General features: G+C 33.3%; 1 protein-coding gene across 1 annotated transcript in view; it reads right to left on the reverse strand.

The window, feature by feature from the left end:
* LOC149300376 (maltase-glucoamylase-like) overlaps nucleotides 1–22,676 on the reverse strand; it is an 81,102-nt gene that overhangs the window by 44,147 nt on the left and 14,279 nt on the right. The window contains exons 14-34 of the mRNA XM_089485322.1: nucleotides 21,116–21,233; nucleotides 19,924–20,095; nucleotides 17,819–17,935; nucleotides 17,442–17,596; nucleotides 16,567–16,651; nucleotides 15,514–15,570; nucleotides 14,767–14,891; nucleotides 12,748–12,836; nucleotides 12,347–12,396; nucleotides 11,480–11,647; nucleotides 11,087–11,236; nucleotides 9,977–10,183; nucleotides 9,540–9,694; nucleotides 7,660–7,837; nucleotides 7,306–7,393; nucleotides 5,744–5,856; nucleotides 5,540–5,665; nucleotides 2,850–2,978; nucleotides 2,547–2,657; nucleotides 2,013–2,075; nucleotides 761–877 (exon numbers count right to left, since the gene is read on the reverse strand). Of these exons, the coding sequence (XP_089341448.1) occupies nucleotides 761–877; nucleotides 2,013–2,075; nucleotides 2,547–2,657; nucleotides 2,850–2,978; nucleotides 5,540–5,665; nucleotides 5,744–5,856; nucleotides 7,306–7,393; nucleotides 7,660–7,837; nucleotides 9,540–9,694; nucleotides 9,977–10,183; nucleotides 11,087–11,236; nucleotides 11,480–11,647; nucleotides 12,347–12,396; nucleotides 12,748–12,836; nucleotides 14,767–14,891; nucleotides 15,514–15,570; nucleotides 16,567–16,651; nucleotides 17,442–17,596; nucleotides 17,819–17,935; nucleotides 19,924–20,095; nucleotides 21,116–21,233 (2,573 nt within the window). The remainder of the gene's footprint in view (nucleotides 1–760; nucleotides 878–2,012; nucleotides 2,076–2,546; nucleotides 2,658–2,849; nucleotides 2,979–5,539; nucleotides 5,666–5,743; nucleotides 5,857–7,305; nucleotides 7,394–7,659; nucleotides 7,838–9,539; nucleotides 9,695–9,976; nucleotides 10,184–11,086; nucleotides 11,237–11,479; nucleotides 11,648–12,346; nucleotides 12,397–12,747; nucleotides 12,837–14,766; nucleotides 14,892–15,513; nucleotides 15,571–16,566; nucleotides 16,652–17,441; nucleotides 17,597–17,818; nucleotides 17,936–19,923; nucleotides 20,096–21,115; nucleotides 21,234–22,676) is intronic.

Raw genomic sequence — 22,676 nt, forward strand, 5'->3', positions numbered from 1 at the left:
ACAGTGGGTGAGCTGGAACTGGGCTCAAAATCACATGGTTTATGGACATTCTGCGCTCCTAGAAAAGCTAAGGGCTGCAGTGAGTAAAGTTTCTTTATAACTACAGATCTCTATACTCCTACTACCTGCAAGAGCAGTACCCTGATCATTGAGATTTTCTTCTGTACATCCAAACTCGTTAAGGCGAGATCTGTCCCAATGCACCCCCTTGGATCTTAAACATAGCAAATGCAATGGAGTCCTAAAATATTAAAGGGCACTAGGATGCAGGGCCTCTTAACTACATCTCTAATAACTCTAAGTATATTGTAGATGTGTCTTTTAATTCTTAGAATACCGTTGAATAATGTACACTAAAACTTCAGATTGATCTGCTTACGCAATGACCCTTATATCCTTAAAAGATGGTTTCCATTAGTAGTGTATCATAATTTAGATGTTTTCAGAACATGTTTTCATTAGAGATTTACTGTGCTATTTAGTGTCTTTCTCCTCTGTAACACTGTGCTAGTTATAGGAAATTGTACATATGTGGGGTTGGAATGACTTATGATACGGAACATTTGATGTAGTGACTCTTTATTTAAAGCGCAGACTCAGACCTACACATATATTTTATGTTTCTAATGTTAATCTCTAAAAACACAGCTAAACGCATATAAAAGTAGGCACAGCTAGTGTTTCAGTTAATATATCTCCCAAAATCTAAACTAATATTGTTCTATTTCTTATTAGCAAAGAAATGAGCAAATATACTTACTATCCAAAGACCATCAAAACGAATATGTTTTTCACGGAATTCCTGAATTTCCCTATGCCACCACTTGGCTGTCCGTTCCAGGAAAAAATCCGGAAATGCAGCATGAGCTCTATATATCTAAATAAAATAAATGATGATGTTTTAAGTATTAATACCATGGGCTGTTTCTCAGTAATGTTGCAACATTGCCTTCATATACAGTGGTTATTTTGATTAAGTGCTGTTCAGTAAATTCACTTTGTCACTAGCTCTATTATTTGTCAAAAGTATGCTAGATATTAGTTACTTCTAAGGCATTTTTCTTAGTTTTCATTAACTATTTATGACAAGGAAAAACCTATTCATTTTTTCTTTTTCCTGTCTCGTTTGTAATTTAGTGCCCTAAAGACTAATACGCTATTTGTTTAAAGTTATATTACTGTATTGTGTCAAAATATATGGTGTATTAGCAGAGTCCCAAAGTAAATCAGAGCACTACACAATATTTAATTTTACAAAGATTGTAACCCCTATGGTTGAGTCTAGTTGTTGTGTGAACATGATGCATAATAATGAATAAGTGTTAGTTAAGATACCTTAAGAAACCATATACCATCTATTTAAAAAAAGAAATCATAACCCCAGAAATTGGCCAAATTGCCAACTCTACTTGGCCAAAATTGGTTTTAACAGTTGAAAAATGCATGATTTGCGATACAATGACCTGTCAAAAATCTAATTCTCAGGACTAGAATCTAGACAGGTTGCTAAAAAAACTAGTAATAAAAGCTATTGGAAAGTTAATGGAAACACCTGCACTTAAGTGTTTCAATGGGGTCCATAGAAAATTAGAGAATGTTAAATGTATACATCTTAGATTTTCTGAACAATCAAAAACCACATCCAGAAAGTTATAGAAAGGCCACAGAAGAGTCATAACAACCTTTAAATTAGCAAAATTGATCCTTTCAGAATTTTTTATGATGTCCCAAGGACATATTGGTTTGATGCATATTGATAAGCGAGTATGAATGTGTAGCAGGGCTGCAGACAAAGACAGCTGTGTCCTTGAGTGGTAATCATTGTCAGGCTGTCATACTTGTATTTTAATGCATACCCTGTATCAGAGGCAGTAAGCATTTCGGTTTGTCTCTTATTGTGGTTAAATCTTTTTTTTTTTTTAATCATATTTATCTGAATTAAAATCATCATCACTTAATAATAATAAAAATAATAATAATGAGTACAATAATCATGTTTGGTTAGTACTTACCTCTACTTGTGTATCCCAATCCAATGATTCATCAACAGTTACATTAGGTAAATCTGGCCATACCTATAAATAATCAAATGTTTCACTATAGATATATTGGTGAATACAGCGCTGAGACATGATACTGAAATGAATATAGGATATCTGAATTAAAAGAAGCACACAACAAAGCATGTCAAATTATGAAATGCAACTTGCTGTTGAGTGTCACTCAAGTGTGATATAGGCTACGGGGTCCCTCTTTGTGTGTATATTTAAAAAAACAAAACACATTTTTGGAATGCTGATTGTGTTGGGGAGGCTAATATCTGCTCACAATTACTCTGCTTATGTGAATATCATATATAACAATGTAGCCTTGCAGGCAAACCCTTTGTATTACTGTGGACTTAATGGATATCACCCTAATGGTTTGCACCCCTGCAGTTCTTGTGGTGGGATTACAAACTGTGCTAGATGCATTTAGTACAAACAGTGAAATATAGAATTTGTAAAAACAATATATTATCTTTGTAGATGTTACAGCCATTATACCTTTCCCCAAACGATTCCGCTCTGGTCTTCCCATTTGATAAATACATCATCTTCCACACCCCTTGTAAAGGCTGGATAGGGTTTGGTTTCATTTCCTGCAATGGCTGGATCCTGCAAAAACACCCCCAAAAAAGCTAATTCAGATAAAAATAAATCTCCATGTCTTTAGCTAAATGAAGTTTATTAAAACATAATTTTCAATAATAGGTTTTTGTCAGATTACTACATACAGCACTGTATTTTATGGCCAAAGAGGAAAAAAACTGTATTTTCCATGGGATTTTCAACGGAGTCTATACTCACCAGCAAAATTATGAATCTCATTCCTTCTGATCTTATTTTGTCAACTAGAGCCGGTAGTCCAGTAAAGTTGGGACTTAGAGTGAAATCCATTTGTCTTACCATGTGGTCAATGTCAGCATATTGTACGTCCTATAGCAAATAACAACAAATCCCAATTTACTATATAACTGGTACTGTTGCCATTTAGAATCTCTAAGGAATACTTTTTTATTGTTTCAATGATGTTAATACAAATTACAATGTTTTTTAAACAGTTCATGGGAATATTGCACACATATCACATTTTTATAATATCGAAAAATGTGACTATATTTGTTTTAACATGATTTTTTTAAAAAGGGGATAACGTGGGGTGATATTAATACAACCAAAATGACCTTACACAACAAAACCTTAATGCAATTTGGAAGATTGATTAATGCATATATTGCCTAAACATATTAAAAAATGTTTTAACCAAACAGCTAATGATTTGTAAAAGTGTCACAGGCATGGATACAAGGGGAAAATTCTAAATATTACAATTTAACCAAATTATCAATGACTTATTGACAGCATTGTTCACACCAAAAAAAGTACTTTTGTGAGCAATTAGAAGCAAATATAAATCCTAGCTAAAAATATTAGGTTTGTGTGGCCAAAAAACAAACAAAATTAACTGCCACATCCAAACTTGCGATATTACGTCTACAACAGCAACATGTATAGAGGCTAATAAGTTAATTCATACTTATGCATCATTATGCTAGTAAGGATTAAGGCATTGAGCCTATCATGCATGTGCAATACCCTTATTAATCATCCCAACAGTTTTAATGTTTTTGAGTACATATTCACTGTGAATCTATATGTAATCTCAGTCTCTCTACTTTTCGCTCTACACATATACAGAAAAGCAGATGGTTGTAAGTGTATATTGTACACTTGTTTAGTTGACTGATCATGGCTTCCAAAGGATTTTCTCGAATTACTGAGCCAAGTAATTAAACATAAAAACACTTGTCCTAGACTGACTTTATCAACACTGCAACTCACACGTCTAGACACATATAATAATGTTCTTGGACTCTGACTCGTTGATATCTTAATTATCTATAATTTTTAACAAAATATGCCAAATAATACTGTCATCTGACTGAACCTAGAACAAAGACTTTGATGTTTTGAAGATATCCTGAAGTTTGTGAACGTGTTTACTCTCAATAAAACTCACTACATCTAAAACAGCTTTTTAATCTTAACTAAAGGTTTGTAGATTAGTTTACCAAATTGGAGCTAATAAGTAACAATGTACAGAAGTGCAATTACTGCAACTACCCCATTCAGTTTGTACTAAAGGACTGATTTCTTCTTATCATATGTTACAGCAAGAATTGACTGTAATATGTGCAACCTAGTCAACTCAGTGCAGAGTGAATTTATGCTAGTTCCAACTGTGATAAAAGTCTGTTTGAAGATTCAGTTCATAGACATGAATAGATACCAGAAAAGACTATGGCTATTCTTAGGGCATTCAAAGAAGTTGGTTCTCATATGTACTGTACCACACTTAACAATACGATTTAATGCATGGTCAGGGATATCATTATAGATAATACCTAACTTTTAAATCTAAAAAAAATATCTGATAATAATCCAGGGCCACACATATTTATGTAAGGGAGACAAACCACTGATTAAATATTCTATGGTTTGAATAAATATTATATGAATATCAATATTTCAATGCTCCTGTATGGCATAGATCATATAGTTTGGAAGCAAGGATTAAACTTCCATATAAAAAAAATCATTCTGCTGAAATTCAGGAATTCTAGGAAAATGTATATATATATATATATATATATATATATATATATATATATATATATATATATATATATATATATATATAGTTTAAAGAGATATTTAAAGTATATAGTGGTAATTATTACATTTCTAGCACATGCCCAAGATTTTTACAATCATATATATATATATATATATATATACATATATATAGTTTAAAGAGATTTAGGAAGTATATAGTGGTGATTATTACATTTCTAACAAATGCCCAAGATTTTACAATCAAAGTGCTCAGTAGAATCAAATACCATCTATTCAGTTTTCTTGCATTTCAAAGTGCACAATGGATGTAAATATTTTGATCTCAGTAGAGTTTATTCACCAAAGCCAGTAACAGACACATTTAGGGTAGTTCTAAGGAAATTTTACACTAAAGTGTATGAATTTTACAGTAAACATTTGGCACACTTGGTTGCTGTGTGGCTCACTGCTCTTTCTACTTCATTTCTAAACACTAGTGCAAGAAAAGTGCAAGAGGTCAATTAAGCAGAGCTGGGACTAAATTAACATTAGTAACAGTGAAAATGTGAAATGTGATTAATATAGGGTAACAAACTGAAAATGATCTCACCTTGGGAAAACAAATTGACCATGCCATTATTAAGTATATTGATCTTTTTCAGTTACACAGAATTGTTCACACTCTCTTAAATTTACATTAAAGGCAGGATGTGATACTTCCCCTTGTAAGCATAGCTACCTTTAGTTTAATATATCTGCATTACAATATAGTACATGATGTTAGCAACTATAATTTTGGGGCTATTTATACCCTGTATCCTAGATTGTTTTTCAAAGTCTAATCTCAATCAGAACATTGAAAATGTAACTGTTTAACTTACATATGGGATCTGAGCTTTAACCATCTCGTCATATAAATCAGATATTTCCTGATCATTCTTGTATCCATAGCGGCATAGCTGAAATCCGAGTGCCCAGTAAGCTGGCATAACTGGCCTTCCGACCACCTGAGCAGATTTAGAATATTAAACATTAGTCAAAGGCACGGGACATAGAAATATATCTCTATCAGAAAAGTGTCTTACTGCAGTGTACTGTTGAACAACAACTTCAGGTGTGGGACCCAAAAACATGTAAAAGTCCAAAACTCCTCCAATAGTACGATATGTTATTGCAGGGTTTGGCAGCAGTGAGATATCTGAGAAGATAAGCAAAACATATTTTAGCTTGAAATTATACCATTGTAGTAAGTACAATAGCTGTTGACTGAGTAGACTCAACTGAGGTGAAGTGCCCTTGAATACTAATGCTCCTATGCTTTGAAATTTCGTCATATGTCTTCACCTGAAACCCGCAACACCTTCATAACAAATAATAACAATAATAATACAAAAAGAAATAATTCATCGAAACCAAAACTGGGTTGCTGAACATCCCTCTCTTCCCCAACTATGTGCACAGTGTGGGTGGGGGTAATTAAATAATCTGGCAGGGTATAATGCCCAAGGTTATCACCCCCCTCGACCCCATTTCCTGATCATGGGATAGCGGAGTTAAAATGTATAAACTTACTCTATAGGGGGCACAGACTCCCAGCTGCCTGTCCCCTCTCACCCTGTTCCAGATGGATGGGGTTAAAACACATTATATGCTCTTTGAGGGCATCTATGTCTCATCTGCCCCAACTCCCTGCCCCCTATGGTGAACAGTTAAATTACTTAAAAACCCTTTGAAGGGGGCACAAACCCCATTTTCTGCCCCCCCCATCACTGCCTTGGAGATTGAGTGAGTATTACAAGCATAATTAAAGAAATATCCAAACCTATCGACCTTCCTTGTCCCTAAGTCTCAACTGTGGAAGAGGGTGAGGTCCATCCAAGATCTACATGGGTATGATAAATGGATGATATCAATATGGCAATAATGCCACCCCACAGGAAATTATAGTGATGGTATTTGACTTCATCTTCAGTATCTCATAATGGGGGTTGTGTAGAAAATATTTTGCTATAAGTTTTGACCAATCAGCTGGACCACTTCAACCCTTGCTATTGTGGTTAGACCACTTTCAAACTTTCCATCAGAACCACTTTATGCCTAGCCCCTTGTACTTCTGTCAGTAGGTCCAAGCGCTACAAGGTGCATTACCTAGGGCCAGACAGGGGCACATTAAGGCCAGTGACGCCAAATACCAATTGTATATGTGCAGCCGTATGTTATGCTTTTATACTTGTCCATCCAGCCAACAGACTCATGCTGCATGATTTGATCTGTAGCTAGAATGGCAAGTATGTAGCCTTGTCGGCCATTGGCCCACGAGAAGCTTGTGTGTGCTGTTTCTGATTTCAGGAGATTTACTGTGTGCTGACATCCCAGTTCCTTGGAAAGGTTCAGTCTGGCACGGGTTAAAATCCCTAATTAATAATCACATGTTCAGCATGCATCAAACCTTAATCAGAAGATGTAACAATGAATATTGGCCCACATATACTGATCTAGTCAATTTTTGCTTTAGAAAGTCACCCCTGTATATTTAGCGGTGTTTTTTGACCCCCAAATCTCTTGATCAGTTAATAATATTAATAATAATAATACAGTATGTTACAATATTAGACAAGATCAATGCATTAAATTATGATAGTTTTACCCATTGCATTGCTGTTTAGCAGTAAAACTGCATGAGCATTGCCATCATTTTCTAAACCCATATAGAATGGATGCACACCATAGGAGTTCTTATGTTCCTGTTAAACAAACAAAAAAATGTGAAAAAATATTTGTTTGATGGTTTAAGAACATTCACTTAGATATAATCTAGATAAATATTAATATCTACAGCTTATATAAGTATTGCTAATGCTATAGATTGTGTGCATATAAAACAATTATTCTGGCTACATTGGCCTACTATTTTCAACATTACATCAACATCACAACATTGTACAGCCAGTAAATTTATGTATTTTAGCATGTAGCTGAAGCTTCTACCCAAGTGGTGGACTATACTTACTGCTGGGGGCTGGTCCTTAGAAAACAGTCCGATGTTTATACGGTTTACGTTGTGACGGAATGTTTGATGCTCAGTTTCTCCAAGTCCAAATATGTACTCTGAAGGCAGGAATGATGAAATCTGAATAAACATATCCGTAAATGTAAATCCAGGCACTTGAGAGTCCCAGCTGGTAAAATGTAAGAATAAAACATAATTACTATTTTTTCAAAAACATGTTTACATGAACTAAAAATGGATACATGAATCATAATGGGTATTTTATGGTAGTACGTTAAATCTGTTAATGTTTTTATCAATTAATGTGATATCCATTATTGTGATTGAAGATTAAAATTATTTTTTTAGCGATGACTCCTGAAAGCTAACTGAGCCCATTGGGCTGCTGGCCAACATCGCTCCATGCACATCATCTCCAGTGGCAGATTGGGTGCTATAGTATGCAGCCACCGACTGGATATGCTCAGCCATACGCTATGTGAGCACAAAAATGTAGCATGTGGCCCTGCTTGCCACGGTTGGTCCTTCATAATACATTTTATTGCAGAAAGTCAATAATTTTCAGCTTTCTCCAGATGAGCTCTTATGGAGGAAGGGCTGCACTGGCATTGAATAATGTATAATTATACAATTGAAATAACTGTTAAGAACTCTCCCTACATTAGGTATTATGCAGGGTCAACTTGGTGTTTATTGCAAGAAAAGCTTGCAGGGGTTGAACCTTATTTGATATATAGTGGTCGGGTACTCTGACACTTTTACTGAAAACTGCTAGCTAAGTAAATATGTCTATTAGCATACATGAATAAATACGGTATTTAATCATGAATCATTTTGACAGTAAGGTGTAGGTTCTGTGTATAACTAGTCCATTGCCAGTCACGTATGTGGACTAAATGGACTTGACTCTTTTGCATTTAGCAATCACAGAAAAAAAATGTGATATAGTGGCAGCTTAGTGGCTTTGTGTATGCCAGCATGCTGCCAGCTAAATGCAAATATGTGTGTATATATATATATATATATATATATATATGGAATACATTTACTAAGCGGATGTAGGCTTTAAAAAACGTTACTTTTGTATTTGTGTGGCATATATGAGGTTAAATATAAATAAAAATAAATATATATTGCTGCCAAGCTTCAAAAATTGGCTCGGCCCAGCACTTAATTTCCTTAGATTTTTCCAACCTGAAGAATTATAAATAACTTCTTTTCATAATGTATTGATTTTTTATGCAACAGACATAACTGACGTTTACAACACATGTATGATTCATCTTCTTAGGCTTTGCTAAAAAAAAATGTTGCTTAAAGTATATCAGCTCTAAACATCTGCATCAACTTCTATAATCCGAGTGTCTAAAAGATTCCAGACTCAAAGGACAGATGATACAAGCAATAATCCCCCTGGACCGAAGTCTAATTTCTTTTTTGTTCTGAATTTGATTAGAAGCGAGAGCCTGACATTTTACAGAGGAATCAATTGCTTTCAAAGCACAGATGAGTTTCTGAGGAAGTGCTTGAAAATATTCCCTCCGGCTCACTAATGGTCCCCTAAAATAACAGACCTCTCCAAAAAGTAGTATATTAATTAATTTACTTAACAAAACACCTTTTATGGCATGATTCTAACATATAGCTTTGACAGAATAACATTAAAATAATAAAATAGCTTTCTGGTACACCAAAGGTTAATAGGTTAACATGCATATCCAAGTACTCTATATCCTTAGATTTTTTGTTCAGGGAAAAAAATTATATTGCTACCATCATGATACTAAATACCCTGACATGTCAAAATCATAACACTGGACTAATATCCAGCATTTGATAATCCCTCTGATGGTCCATTAATCTTTGCTTACATAATAGTTCCAGTGCTTTTCCGTTTGATCTGAAGTCCAAATGGATAATCCTTGACAACAACCTCATAAAGTCTCTGTTCTTCATTGCTTGTTGGACTGCTAGGTAAGTTTAATGGGACTGGAACTTCATATCTTTTATTGTTGGGATCATAGATCTATCCAAAGGAACAAAGTTTATGTTATTAAAGTAATAAAAAGAAATAGTGTCTTGTTTAGTATGGAGTCCAGAAAAAGAACACAAACATTCCTGACTTCTAATACCTTAACGTTCAATCAGCCTATATTTGCCACATTACTATTAACATCTTTCAAAACCTAATTATTTTTTTTGTCTTCCAAAAGTAGCATTTTCTGGGGAAAAAACTGTATAAACATATGTATTGCTGAAAAGCCAGGTATTCCTGCAGACAATATAAGTAAACACAAATGTAGATTACCTTAAACTGGAGCATGTGGTTCTCATGATACTTTATCTCGACACGCAACTGATCGACTGGAGTGGAACGGGTTCCATATCGTGGTAAGACCTGTTGGTTATTGTTTATATCTACTATCATACCCGAATCTGATGTCTGGATATTGCTGACTAGGTATCCATAATCGCTGGGATAGTAGCAGTATGGTACGTCGGGAGTAGTGGTTTCCTGGAACACATACATTTTGAGTAATGAAAAAAATCTTCAGTTCAGTCTGATTCTATTTAAGGAACCAATGTCTATGTCTGTTATAAACAGGTTTCTGAAAGGTAGAAAGGGACCCACGTTTCTCTTGTTTAAACAGAAAGAATCTGTTTGTTCACCAGGCAATAGTAGTTTTTAGGGTTCATGAGGCAATTTAGTGTCTCAATATAGCAAGACTATATATTTATATATATATATATATATATATATATAATCTAGATGCAATAATAACAAATATCCCCATTTATTTGTAAAACTGAGCCATTTGGTTTTAAATAAGAATATGACTGTTCATTGAAATGAGAATAATGTCCACTTTATCTTAATCTATATGTAAACAAGATGGGAGGTTTTAGAAGTTCACATAGAAGAACATAATGTGACTTTGCATAGAATCTGTGTCTAACCAATGGTAGACATAGTTTGAAAAGGACAGCATTCTACAACAATATCAACAAGTGTTTGCAAATCTACCTTTGCAAAAAAAATGGTGCTGTTTCATCTGTTGAACCTAACAATTTTGTAACAATTTGATAACTGTAAGTAGAATTCACAAAATAGTCATTGATAGGTTTGTCACCATAACATTTTAAAAAAAGCTTCTGTTTACATGATTAAGCAGATGTACTTTTCTATGTTTTTGCTTTATATAATCACCAGTCCTCCAAACATTAGCAATTAACAATTAACATTAACAAATGATCAGAAAAAGAAAAATCAAACCATACCATTAATGTAACGACTGTAACAGTCAAGCAGGTTATCATCAGTTAGTTTTTCTTTGTTGCTTTTGTGTTGCATCAAAATAACACATTTTTTATATTTTATTAAGAGAATAAATCTGAGTTTATGGTCAATTGTACGCACCTCCCATATGCAGCCACGGTTTCTACATTCACCTTCACTAGCACCAGGTTCTGGGTAGCAATCAAACTTATCTAATTCCGTTAAAATTTGATTCCATTCAACAGTGTATGACTCTCCTAATGACAGCTGAAGACCTGTTATCCTCAGAACCTAAAGAAGAACAGAAGATTCTGATATTGTTACTTGTTTTATTTGTATTTTTCTGAATATAAGGTGCACTGGATAGCAAAACACATTTGAGTTTCAAAAATATGAAGATATAACATTAAACACAACATGTATATAGAAACATTTGAAACAAATATTAAACAAAGAAAAAAATGGATGGTGAAGAGTTTCTTAATTTTTTTTTAACTGTTTTTGGAATATGTTTCATTATAAAGAATGACCTACCTTGTTTGAATCATAGTTGATGGAAGCATTTGAGGGCTGTACAACACCATTTTTCTTTACTGTGACTATACTGCTGCTACGAGGGACTCCAAAAATGCTTATTTCTTCAAACATTAAATTATTTGGGTCAGTGTATCCTGCGTCCACTGCTGTCATGTGTAAAATATTCTGAAAACAAAATAATAGTATTCACTATGTATGACAAAATATAGTTCTAACTGTACATAATAAAACATAGACTACAGATTATACACAAAAAAAATTGTTTGTATGATCATATAAACACTAGTTGTTGCATTATATCCAAATTAAATTTAGTAGGTGTGACACATATAGTTTATTGTTAAGTACACGCACATTTACATTCTTGAGATAGTGGCAAAATATGGCGTATCCTACAGAGCAATTGATTAACCATCTTGGACATCTTCTCAAACCACTATTGCAGACCTATCAGAACTAAAATGTCAATCCCAAGAAGGTGCCATTTTCCTTCTTAGATAAAAACTTTCCAATGTGATTCACTACTCTACAATTAACCATCACTATTCCTGAAACTATACACAACGACATATGCATGTGTACAGGAAAATCAAGGTTGGTTTTCACCAGTGCTCATGCAGGCCAGTATGTTGACTCCATGCATTATTGGTAGGTTTCTAATAAGAAAGTTAAGATTGTTTATGTTAGGAGGCAGGGAAACAGGTATGTGTAATGCATCAACTAAGATGCCAAATACAGGAGTCATTTCTTTCTTTTTACTGACTAAACTAATCACACTAGCACAATTTTCTAAATCAGGTTTTTTTCTCTTTTCCTGGTTCTACTCTTGTACTTCTGTATAGACATGATGTGTTATATACTTACAGATGACACAGAAAAAGTGTATAAAACATAGCTCTTCGATTCTATGGTTTCTGAAAATAAAAATGAAAACAAAAATGAATTGATGGTCACAGAAAGAAATTAGAATTGGAGTATTCATAAGTATTTTTATACTTTCCTGAAAAGCTCCCTTTGGAACAACTGCATGTCAAGGTAGTGAATATCTGTATATATCTATATTTTTGGATTATTATTATTATTTGATTTCTGATATACAAATTTCATGCCAACCTCATGATGTCCATCAAGAAAGTAACATTTCAGAGTCAGAGTTTTTGCCTATACCTAAATATGGACATAATGATTTTCCAACTACTGACATAATGTTTGAAAGTGCGATTACTTATATATACCCACTAGGTTAGTCTTGAAAACATACACACCTCTAGTTTCTCCATCATCCCAAAAAAGTTCTCCTTTGGCAGTTTCATTATCATCCAGAGCTATGATAAGGCCGAGTGGATTTTTACGGCTAAAACCATAATAAACAATTACAAAGTTAGTTTCATTTATTTTTTACAAGTTAAGTCCCTATGCAAAATGAATAATATATTTTTTGAAGTAAAATATAGTTAAAGTAGTGGCACAGAGATAAAATAGAAAAAAATAGAGAATAGAGAAAATTAGGCATATGTATAAAAAATAGGCCTTTCTTCTGTTGCATTATGTGGACAAATAACAAAATACAAAATGTAGGCAGGTCTCCACGAAGTCATAGAATTAAAGATCCTAACTCCTAACACTAATATATATTGCTTAATTTATTGTTTATTAACATTTAATCAAATGGTAATATAGCAGGGAGTTCCCTCCAAAAGTTGGGGAAGGGAAATACAATGCCTGATGCATTTTGTTCTGTATTTAGCGCTTTATCATAGGCATCACTCGTAATGTGGCCTACACTGATAATTGTTTAAATACTAAGGTACTTTGGAAGAAAGTCTAAAAAACTTTTTTTTTTAGATAGAAAAATAGGGTTTTACAGTAAGAAACAATATTATTATCTATCTGTGATAAAAACACCATCACAGGGCAGACTCTGGTGTTCAGCTAAAATGAATAGTAGCAAATGTGTACAATGGCTGACAAATCTTCCTATTACTAAACCAATGTATCATAGGATTGCCTCTAATTCTTATCTTTCCCAGAACTGTAGAATAGTTTTCCAGAAGAGTTGTGATGGGATAATGAAACTATTCACCTTTCTCAAAGTCATTTAACTCTGACCAAATTTCTGATTTAAAGTGTTACTTTTGTTTTACTGGCTGTGTGTTTTGGGATTATGCAGTATCAGACGAGGTTGGTAAAGAAACACGAGCAATGAAATTACATCTTTTCCTTTCGGCCAAAACGTTTTTCATTTAGTAACCTTTTATATTTACAGTTTCTAGATCTCTGGAGATGAACAACGTCAGATTGCTCTGTTATTAACATTTACATTAACAGTACTATGCAATTCTGTTATATACAGACATTGATTGACACAGTATATAGGTAAATAGGGTTATGTCCCTTTTTAACAGTAATTAAAAAAAAGCAAAATTTTTCGACAGCTGTAGAAAATGATTCATTTAGTGAATTTACAAATACAATGCAATAACCAATAACTATCCTGGAACAAAAGACCTGCAGCTGGCTATAGTGAAGATCTTTTTATGCCATCATAAATTTTATGATATAACAAAAAGTCTGCAGACATGATACTGTCATTTTTAGGCTGTTGCTGGATCTTAAAACACTGAGTGATGCGCAAAATAAATATCAAATCTAAAATAAAATATCTCAAGTAAACAAAACACTGGGTTTGTTGCTGGATCTTGTATACACAGTAGATCCTGATTATATTTTACAACAGATATATGACAAAACCAAAGAGTAATTCATTATTTCAATATATAATTCATCCAATTGTTGATTTTCATGCCTGAAAAGACCATGAATGAGGAAATCAACTTCACACATTAAATGATCAAGTAGTCATCTGTTACAATTATAATCATGTACCCTTCCTTATAACTAGTGACAAATAAACCGCTCCCTGGGTTCTGCACTGAGCTTGTATAAAAGCCACCCTTTCAGGTAAAATTAAACGTTACATTATATGTTCCCGTATAGCCAGCTGCAAAAATTAAGCGTTTGGATTCAACCACGGTGTCATAACAATGGTAACTGATTGGAAGTGAAAGAAAAATGAATCCAAGCTGAGGGTGCATTAGATTATAAGAAGCCTGGCATAGTTTACTGGTCTGAGGCATTAATCCTGCAGGTGCATGGCACAACTAGTACAAATGATGATTACAGAATAATACATGTACTGAGTTAGCTGATGGAAAAGTTCCTCTCCAGGGGTGCTGCCCACATCTACTACATTTATAAAGGTTGATTAGGCTTGCAATTGGTACCTGTAGAATGTTGTACGAGCCGGCTTCTGAGTGGGTAATATGTAGCCACCCCTAACATGAAGTCCGAGTTTGTCGGCTGGGAGATACATGGACACACTTTGTTTTCTCCATGGAGCCCTTGCACCCTGTAATGTAGAAAAAAACATTATTAAGGACACCATAATACCCACAGCATATACAGTATATATAAATATTCAATAAACACTCATGTAGTTTATTTACATGTAATGTGAAGTAATTATTAAAAATGAGACATATAGCAATAATGATACAGGTACCGGTTAATTCACCCTATGCTATGCTTTGCATGCCAAAATGATCCATGGATTAGAACAGTAAATATAGATGTGCAAGTACCGGTAATACTATCTTATCCTGAAGGTATGAAATCTTTTTTTAACTGTTTGTGCACCAGAGTGGTAGCAATTATTGAATCAAATAATATTTTCACAAAGCTATATTATTCTCCTATTTGATAGTGGTCACGAATTAAGCAGTGCTACGCATTTGACTCATAATTTACCAATATAAAATGTAAAAAAAAAGAATTACCGTATGTCATCCTTATCAAACAGCAAAAATATTTGAACATAAGGCATACAATGGCATCACTGGTGCTAGCATTGAGTAAGACTGTTGTAAAAATGTTAGCAAAATGTTATTAAAACTAGAGCTGTTTGAAGTTGCCGGATACTAAATGTACAATGGTGCTTGCAAACTAAAAAAAATAAAAATACATATACTTACTGTTTCATAATCATACCACAGTGCATCAGGTATGTATGCAGCTACGTTGACAGAACTCTAAAATAATAGAAACACACATCAATTATTATTGGCATACATATTCATTTCCATATATAATCTATTCAACTGTACAACTGGGTCTAATTTCATGAAGAACAAATAAAAAAACAACATATGCTAATATCCCTTATTTAACCCAATTAGGATTTTTGATAATAGCTTCAAAGGTCCATAACGTATTAACTGTTCTCTTTAATACAGTAGCTCAGTCAAGAAGATTCTGCATGTAGCATGGAAAATAATTCCAAAGTTGGGGTTAGCTCTGTTTTACCTCCTCTTATATTGTTTAGTTTGTGCGTAATTGTAGATAATAATGGCTGATAATCAGTTACAGGCTTGTATACTTCTGATTAGCTGGAAATTCTCTTTTATCGAATAAAAAATTGTGACTGCAGTCACTCTATATAAGTAACCTATTTTGTACATGAAAGTACCGGGATAAATTCACATCTGATATCCGTGAGCCGGGATTCAATAGGTTGACTTTAATGTGACTTGGCTATTAAAGGGGATATGCTGGGGGCATTTTGATTCATAGAATGTTATCAATATAACTCAAAATATCTCATGTTGCACATATAAAAATCACAAGTTATTTCTAATAAAAAATAGCATCAGATTTCCTGTAAATGAACTGCTCTTTTTCTTTCTTTGAATCTTAAGCCACCTCAGCTTCTGAAATGTTTGCCTTTCTACCTGTTTTGACAATTGTTCTATTATCTGATGTCAAAACCAGTAAAATTATAAAATCATCCAGATTTATAATGCTATTGTACAGTCTGGAGACAAGCTTCACATTTACATATAATTTTGATAATATTTTAATAATAAATGCACCCAGGCAGTGCCTCTGAAATCTGAAAACACAGCTTTTATATACTGTATGTATATTTTACTTCTTTTGACTAGGTAAAAAAATAAAAAGGAATATATTGTAGATGTAAATACATCTAAATAAAATGTCTTATGTTTTAAATATAATTGTGTCCTTACTGGATTAAGAATAGGTGTAATGAGGAGAGCTGGACCCCACAAAAACTGTTGATCTATCGCCCATGTTTCTGGATCAGAGTAGAACCTTTATGGAAGAAAAAAACATTTAAAAAATGGTTATAATAAACCTTCTTAGCACATATATACTGTAAAAATATATATATTTCCTTTGGATTTCCAAAGATAAAGCACATTGGTCCTTGTCTCCCATAATAATTTTTATATTATTTTTTTATACTACCCAGTTCCTAATAGAATATGAAAGAGGGAAAGATGGGTATTTAAGGCCACATTGAACTTGCATGCCTAATCCTGAAAGTTGTAAAATTAAATGTCATAGTATTATTTATATAAAACCAAGTAGAGTATCAGGGGCACTGCTGACTTACACATAAACACACTTCACTAAAATACAGAACAGACTACTGATTTCAAACTTATATTTTACATATTTCTTTTTGAACAATACGTGTTTTTATTAAACAGTACAATTCATGTCTCTTCTTTTCAATACACAATGCACAAGCATCCACCTAAGGCTTTTTTTAAAATCTAGTAAAACTGTCATGATCTATTGTAAAAATTGATTCCTGCTAAATTATTTTTCTTATATATATAATGAGATCTTCAAAGGGCTGTAAATTACAAATATATAATTATGTGGAGTTGTGGAACCCACATTTAAAACCTGATAAAAATGCTAACAGAATAAGATTCATTGGTAAGAAATCTCTGGTCTATACATATTTTAATACATTAATAAAATGCTATTTTTTAGAGGTTCAAGTAGCTTCACTGTCATTTATACATGTATTATGCTTCTTTAGTGTCAAGCCACTTTTATAATAACTATAGTTATATAAAAAAAGACTTACTCATGAAGTACTGGCCTTACTACAGTTTCTCCCTTGGTGTGAGCATTGTAGAAGAGGGTGTAAAGATAAGGCAACAGAGTGTAGCGGATGTTTAGGTAGTGCCTTGATGTCTGTACTAAAAGGGAGTCTGCTCCATAGGATGCAGGATCTTGAGCCTAGAGTAAAATAGAGCTATCATTGTACATATATATATCATTTTTATCCAAGAAGCACAATTGGCAATAGAACAGAGCAATATATATTCCTATAAAAAGCTGTATAATTACTGTGTATTAGTTATGAAATAAATCTAGAATGTTTTATTTTATGGCAACATTGAAATATTTTAACTATATTTCACAACAGATACATTTGTTTAAAAGGTATAGCAAATTTACCATATAGTTTTCTGCATTATGATTTCTGGAAAATGGATAAAATGCTCCAACTTGCATCCATCTTCTGCAGAGTTCTTCCGGAGAATCATCAAAGAAGCCACATATATCTGCACCAATCTAGGAGAAAAATGCTTTGCCTCAGTAAACATATTTACACCAGTTTTTCATTTCATTAAAAGTCAAAGGGTTAATTAAGAACAAAAATGCATTTTTATTTTAGCCAAACACGTTAAACGGTCAAAGCAAAAATATTAACACAATGTTACAAAAAAAAAAAGATGAGTAATGCAAATACTGGAAACGGTAATGTGGGGAGGTTATCTGTGATGACAAAGAGAAAGTTAACACACTAAATGTTGTTTCTCTCTGTTTACACAATTGGTGTGTAATAGTAACCATTCACAGAAAAAACACTATGTATCAACTCATTCTCACTAGATAAGTAGTCTAATCAAGAGGTGGTCAAAGGGTGACTATAAAAACATAAAATTGCTAAATTTACAAGCCATTGGGCATTCTCCCTTGAGCTATTCTGGACATCAGTGATATTTTTGCAGAATTGCTTAAGATCCTAATATACCAGGTCCACAGGACTGAAGAAATGTTAATATGATTCTGTAATGTAAAAATGCATCAAGAACAAAACACCATTAGAGACAGTTGAGTGTAATCTCATCAGTGGGTGAATTACTTGAAGGAATAATTTGGAAGGCAATGCTAGACCATACTGAGAAAAACAAAACTATTACTTAGATTATTTGATTTTTAATTTGTACACTGATCTAGAAGTGGGCATTTAGAATAACTATTTTTATTCTTGCAGATGGCAACACATTGTGTAGGGTTCCAACTTCAGCTCGTGATGTGTATTTCATGAATGTTTAATTTCTGATAAATGTAAGTTAGTACACATGGTAATTAAGTGCTAAATTAGGTAAGGATGGGAAAATCATTACTTATTTGTTGACACTGCACTGGTTGACTTCAGTTATATCTACCTTAGAATGTGCAGTTAATTTGGGGTACAGATTCCTATATATGAATCACATAGATATATGTGATTGAATTGTTAGAGCACACATAAGAGCTATACAATTATTAGAGGGAATCGGGTTTTAGCTATTAGAAGCTTGGACTTTAAGGCACTTAAATAGTAACCTCTTTACAATGTACAAATACTTTCGAGGTCCCTATGAGGCACTTGTTAGAGAATTTATGGACTATATAGATGCACACAGTTGTCGACAAGATAATCGACAACAAGTAAAGACTATTGCTCTTTTTGACTCTGACAGAGCAGATACCATGTTGCTACGTATTAAGACCAGTAAAACAATGGTTGCATGTTAAACATTCTTAAGGAATGGCTTTTTCTCTACAGTGTGAGCCATCTATGGATGGTACCTGAATAGATTTTTGTCTAAGAGTATTCGGGGTATTAATAGTAATTGAAAGCTGATGTAGGATTTATTCTTAATTGAATACGTGACTTAATAATGTCAATTAGCCTATGAGGACTTGATAATCTAGGTATTAAATACCTCAAACAGCAAACCTCAGTAAAGTCCATTAATGTATTGGATCTTGACATGTAGTCTAATCAGAAAAGGTCTCCCAGGGGTTTACACTTTGGAGAGTTAGGTACCTGTGCTTGATTAGGCTTATTGAAATTGATCTTGAAAGTAACTCAATAGTGTCTCCTTTTTCAATGCCCTATTAAAAAAGATCTGCTCATGTTGCGGCGATTAATTAATTATTATGCCAAATTAAAAGTTTATGTACTTTTGCCTCTCTATAAATATTATTTAATAAGTATAATAGTTTCAATCACTTTTTTGTTATCTGTATATTTCATTATATAAGGTGCTCTCATGTAAAAATTCAACTTTATGCCCCTTATCCTACAGCATGTTCTTTTCTTCTTCAATTTACTTACAATATTGAAATATTTAGCTATAATTGTTACATTTTTACGGCTTTCAATCACAAACATATCCAATTGGCAATAAAATGGGTTGTGCTGTTGTACAGATATAAACATAATTTAGTACTAATTCCCACTCATGACCATTTGCTTTGCATGCATATTTAAGTAATGAGCTTACATAAGGTATTCCAAAAAGACTGAATTCGAGCATTCCTGGTATAGCCCATTTAATATCATTCCAGTTGGCAGCATTATCTCCGAGCCAATGTCCTGAGTATTTGCCTGATCCAGCAAAAGTAGACCGAGAAAAAATGATGCTTCTTTTTCCAGGGAAAACTTCTTTGATGGCTCTAAAATTCAAAAGTCATTAGAAAAAAATGTATGCTTTGTAACTGTTTATCTAATTACAGTTATACAATAATGATGTTTTTCTTTTCAACAAAACCCCTTCAAAGCTACAAACACAGCACAAATTGCACTAAATTATGAAGAATTTACACTAATTACAATCTGGGTCCCATATGATCTATGAGATTGATCTATGTACCTATCTATGCATTTAACAATTAATCATCACATTACAATAATAATAAACATCCACACTGCACAACACATAAATTATATATACTATAGTCAATATGGTTCATGTAAAATGTACTTGTTTGTCTGTATGCTACTACATACTAGTTAAGTGTAGAATGCGTATGAATTGCAAACATGACCACAGTCATTCTGTCTAATACTATGTTCCTATCTGCAGCATGATAAAATAATACCAATAGAACAGAATATTTATGACAACAGGGGCTGGGTTTATCTTTATTATATGTTTGTGTTTTGTCCATGTATAATTATAGTGCCATTCAACCTACCTTTACAGTTTTGAATTCTGAGATGAAACAACTTATAAATCTATCCTCTGGAATGCCATCCCCCGGCCAATCCGTCTCTCCCCCTGCTTTCGGTCCTTCAAAAAATCCCTCAAGACCCACTTCTTTAAGGACGCTTACAACATAGCACATTAATGCCCTCCCATATTCCGTTAGCTCACCTTCCCCATTCCCTCTCCTGCAATACTTACACTAGTGTGGCTGGTCCATCCCTAAAATCGGCACTTTTACCCTTTATGTATTGTGTAATACACCCTAAATCCCTCTAGATTGTAAACTGCTTTGAGCATGACCCTCCTAACCTGTTGTTTCTGTAAATCAAATTGTTATGCTACATACTACTTATGTCCTGTCTACTCATTGTACAGCGCTATGGAATGTGATGGCGCTATATAAAACAATAAATAATAATAACATCTATCACACATATCAGAGAGTACTTCAATGCCAGCATGTATATATGAAAAAAGCGGGTCTTACTCTTCAGTAGACAGGGTCATTGCGTATCCATACAAACTGTGAACATCGTAATGGGAGCCCCAAGCTTGTTTTGCATCCATGCACAATGTCTTTGAATACATAACTCTGTCCATAATGGCTTTTGAGAAAGAATGTTAAGGGGTAAATTAGACCAGAAACGTTTGCTCCGTTCTCAAGCATGTATATTAATTCAATTCCATGAAGATCCCCTTCTTACACGTCTCAGTTGTGTTAACTAGCTGACATATCACCTAGTTTTAATGCATACCAGGTCATCAATAAGTCAAACCGCAGACAAGTTCTGTCATTAACCTTTACAACAACTATTAAATAAATTTAGTAGGCAATACTTAGTTCTTATTGCATTCATTGTATGTTAAAACAATAAATATTGGAATGTGAATTCAAAATAGAAAGACTGTGGTCACTGATGGACACTACTGCACAATTTACATATTTTATTATATTGACTAATTGGCTAATTAGGTTTGGAAAAATAAATCAATGCTGTAAGACAGTCAGGTTCTGTCATTCCAATTCATCCCTTCAAATGTCATTACCAGAGATAATAAATGCAGTTTCAATGAAAGGACTTATTTTCAGGTAACCTGGGAATTTCTTTTCCAGTTACTGTATGTTGACCCATTTAATTTAGGAATGACATCAACATATAACATGTCTACATTTCTCCTAATGCCTAAGTTTATTGTCTGTAAAGTTTTTACAATGGAAACACTCTGCAGAGCCCAGGGGACTGTGGGGTCTTTAATATTTAAGTAAAAGGAACAGTTATGTAAAAAAAAAAAGATGGATCATACATTTTAGATTATTTTATAAAATAGCTTTCTTAACGAGATTGTATGTCAATCATTACACTTGTTGTAGTTGTGCCCCATACTGTAGTGAGATAATTACAATCATTTCATACTAAACATCTTAACCTCTTCACCTTTTTATGTGGCGTCTAGGAAGGTACTTTTTGACTTTGTATTGGGAAAGTGAATTAAAGAAATACTAAAAGGTAGAAGAGCCCACACTGTATGCTACAATCTGTTAAAACATCCAGTCACTTCTACAAATGTCTGCCAAATGTCCCATTAGCAATAAACACAGACATCGTTGTATACGATAATGCGTGATACATTTAAGGCGCTTGAGCAAAATATTAACTGTTTAGCTAAATTATTCACATGGTTGTATCAAAACCGACGATTTTTGAGCATTCTTAATTAAAAAGTTTTTAAAAAGGTTATAGTCCTTGAAATGAAAAAAATATATATTTTAATAAGGAAGCCTTAAAAAGTGGCGACGTTCCCTTGATTCGCAATTATACAATGTAACATGCATGCTTTTATTAAGAAAATCTAAGAAGCTGTATTACTTAATTAAGCATCTAAAATAATCAACTACAGCAAGTTCATGTTAGTAAGTGCTAATTTAACCATTAGCATTTCAATATTGTTATGCTAATAGGAATTCCTAACATGTCTAAAGTAAAATCTATAGCAATCTTAACCTTAATTAACGGGTCTGAAGCTTTCACTTGTGAAAAAGCTAGAGC

This window comes from Sceloporus occidentalis, unplaced genomic scaffold, assembly GCF_023333645.1.
Source record: "Sceloporus occidentalis isolate IW3139 unplaced genomic scaffold, rSceOcc1.0.p SCAF_25, whole genome shotgun sequence".
Classification (NCBI taxonomy): Eukaryota; Metazoa; Chordata; class Lepidosauria; order Squamata; family Phrynosomatidae; genus Sceloporus; species Sceloporus occidentalis.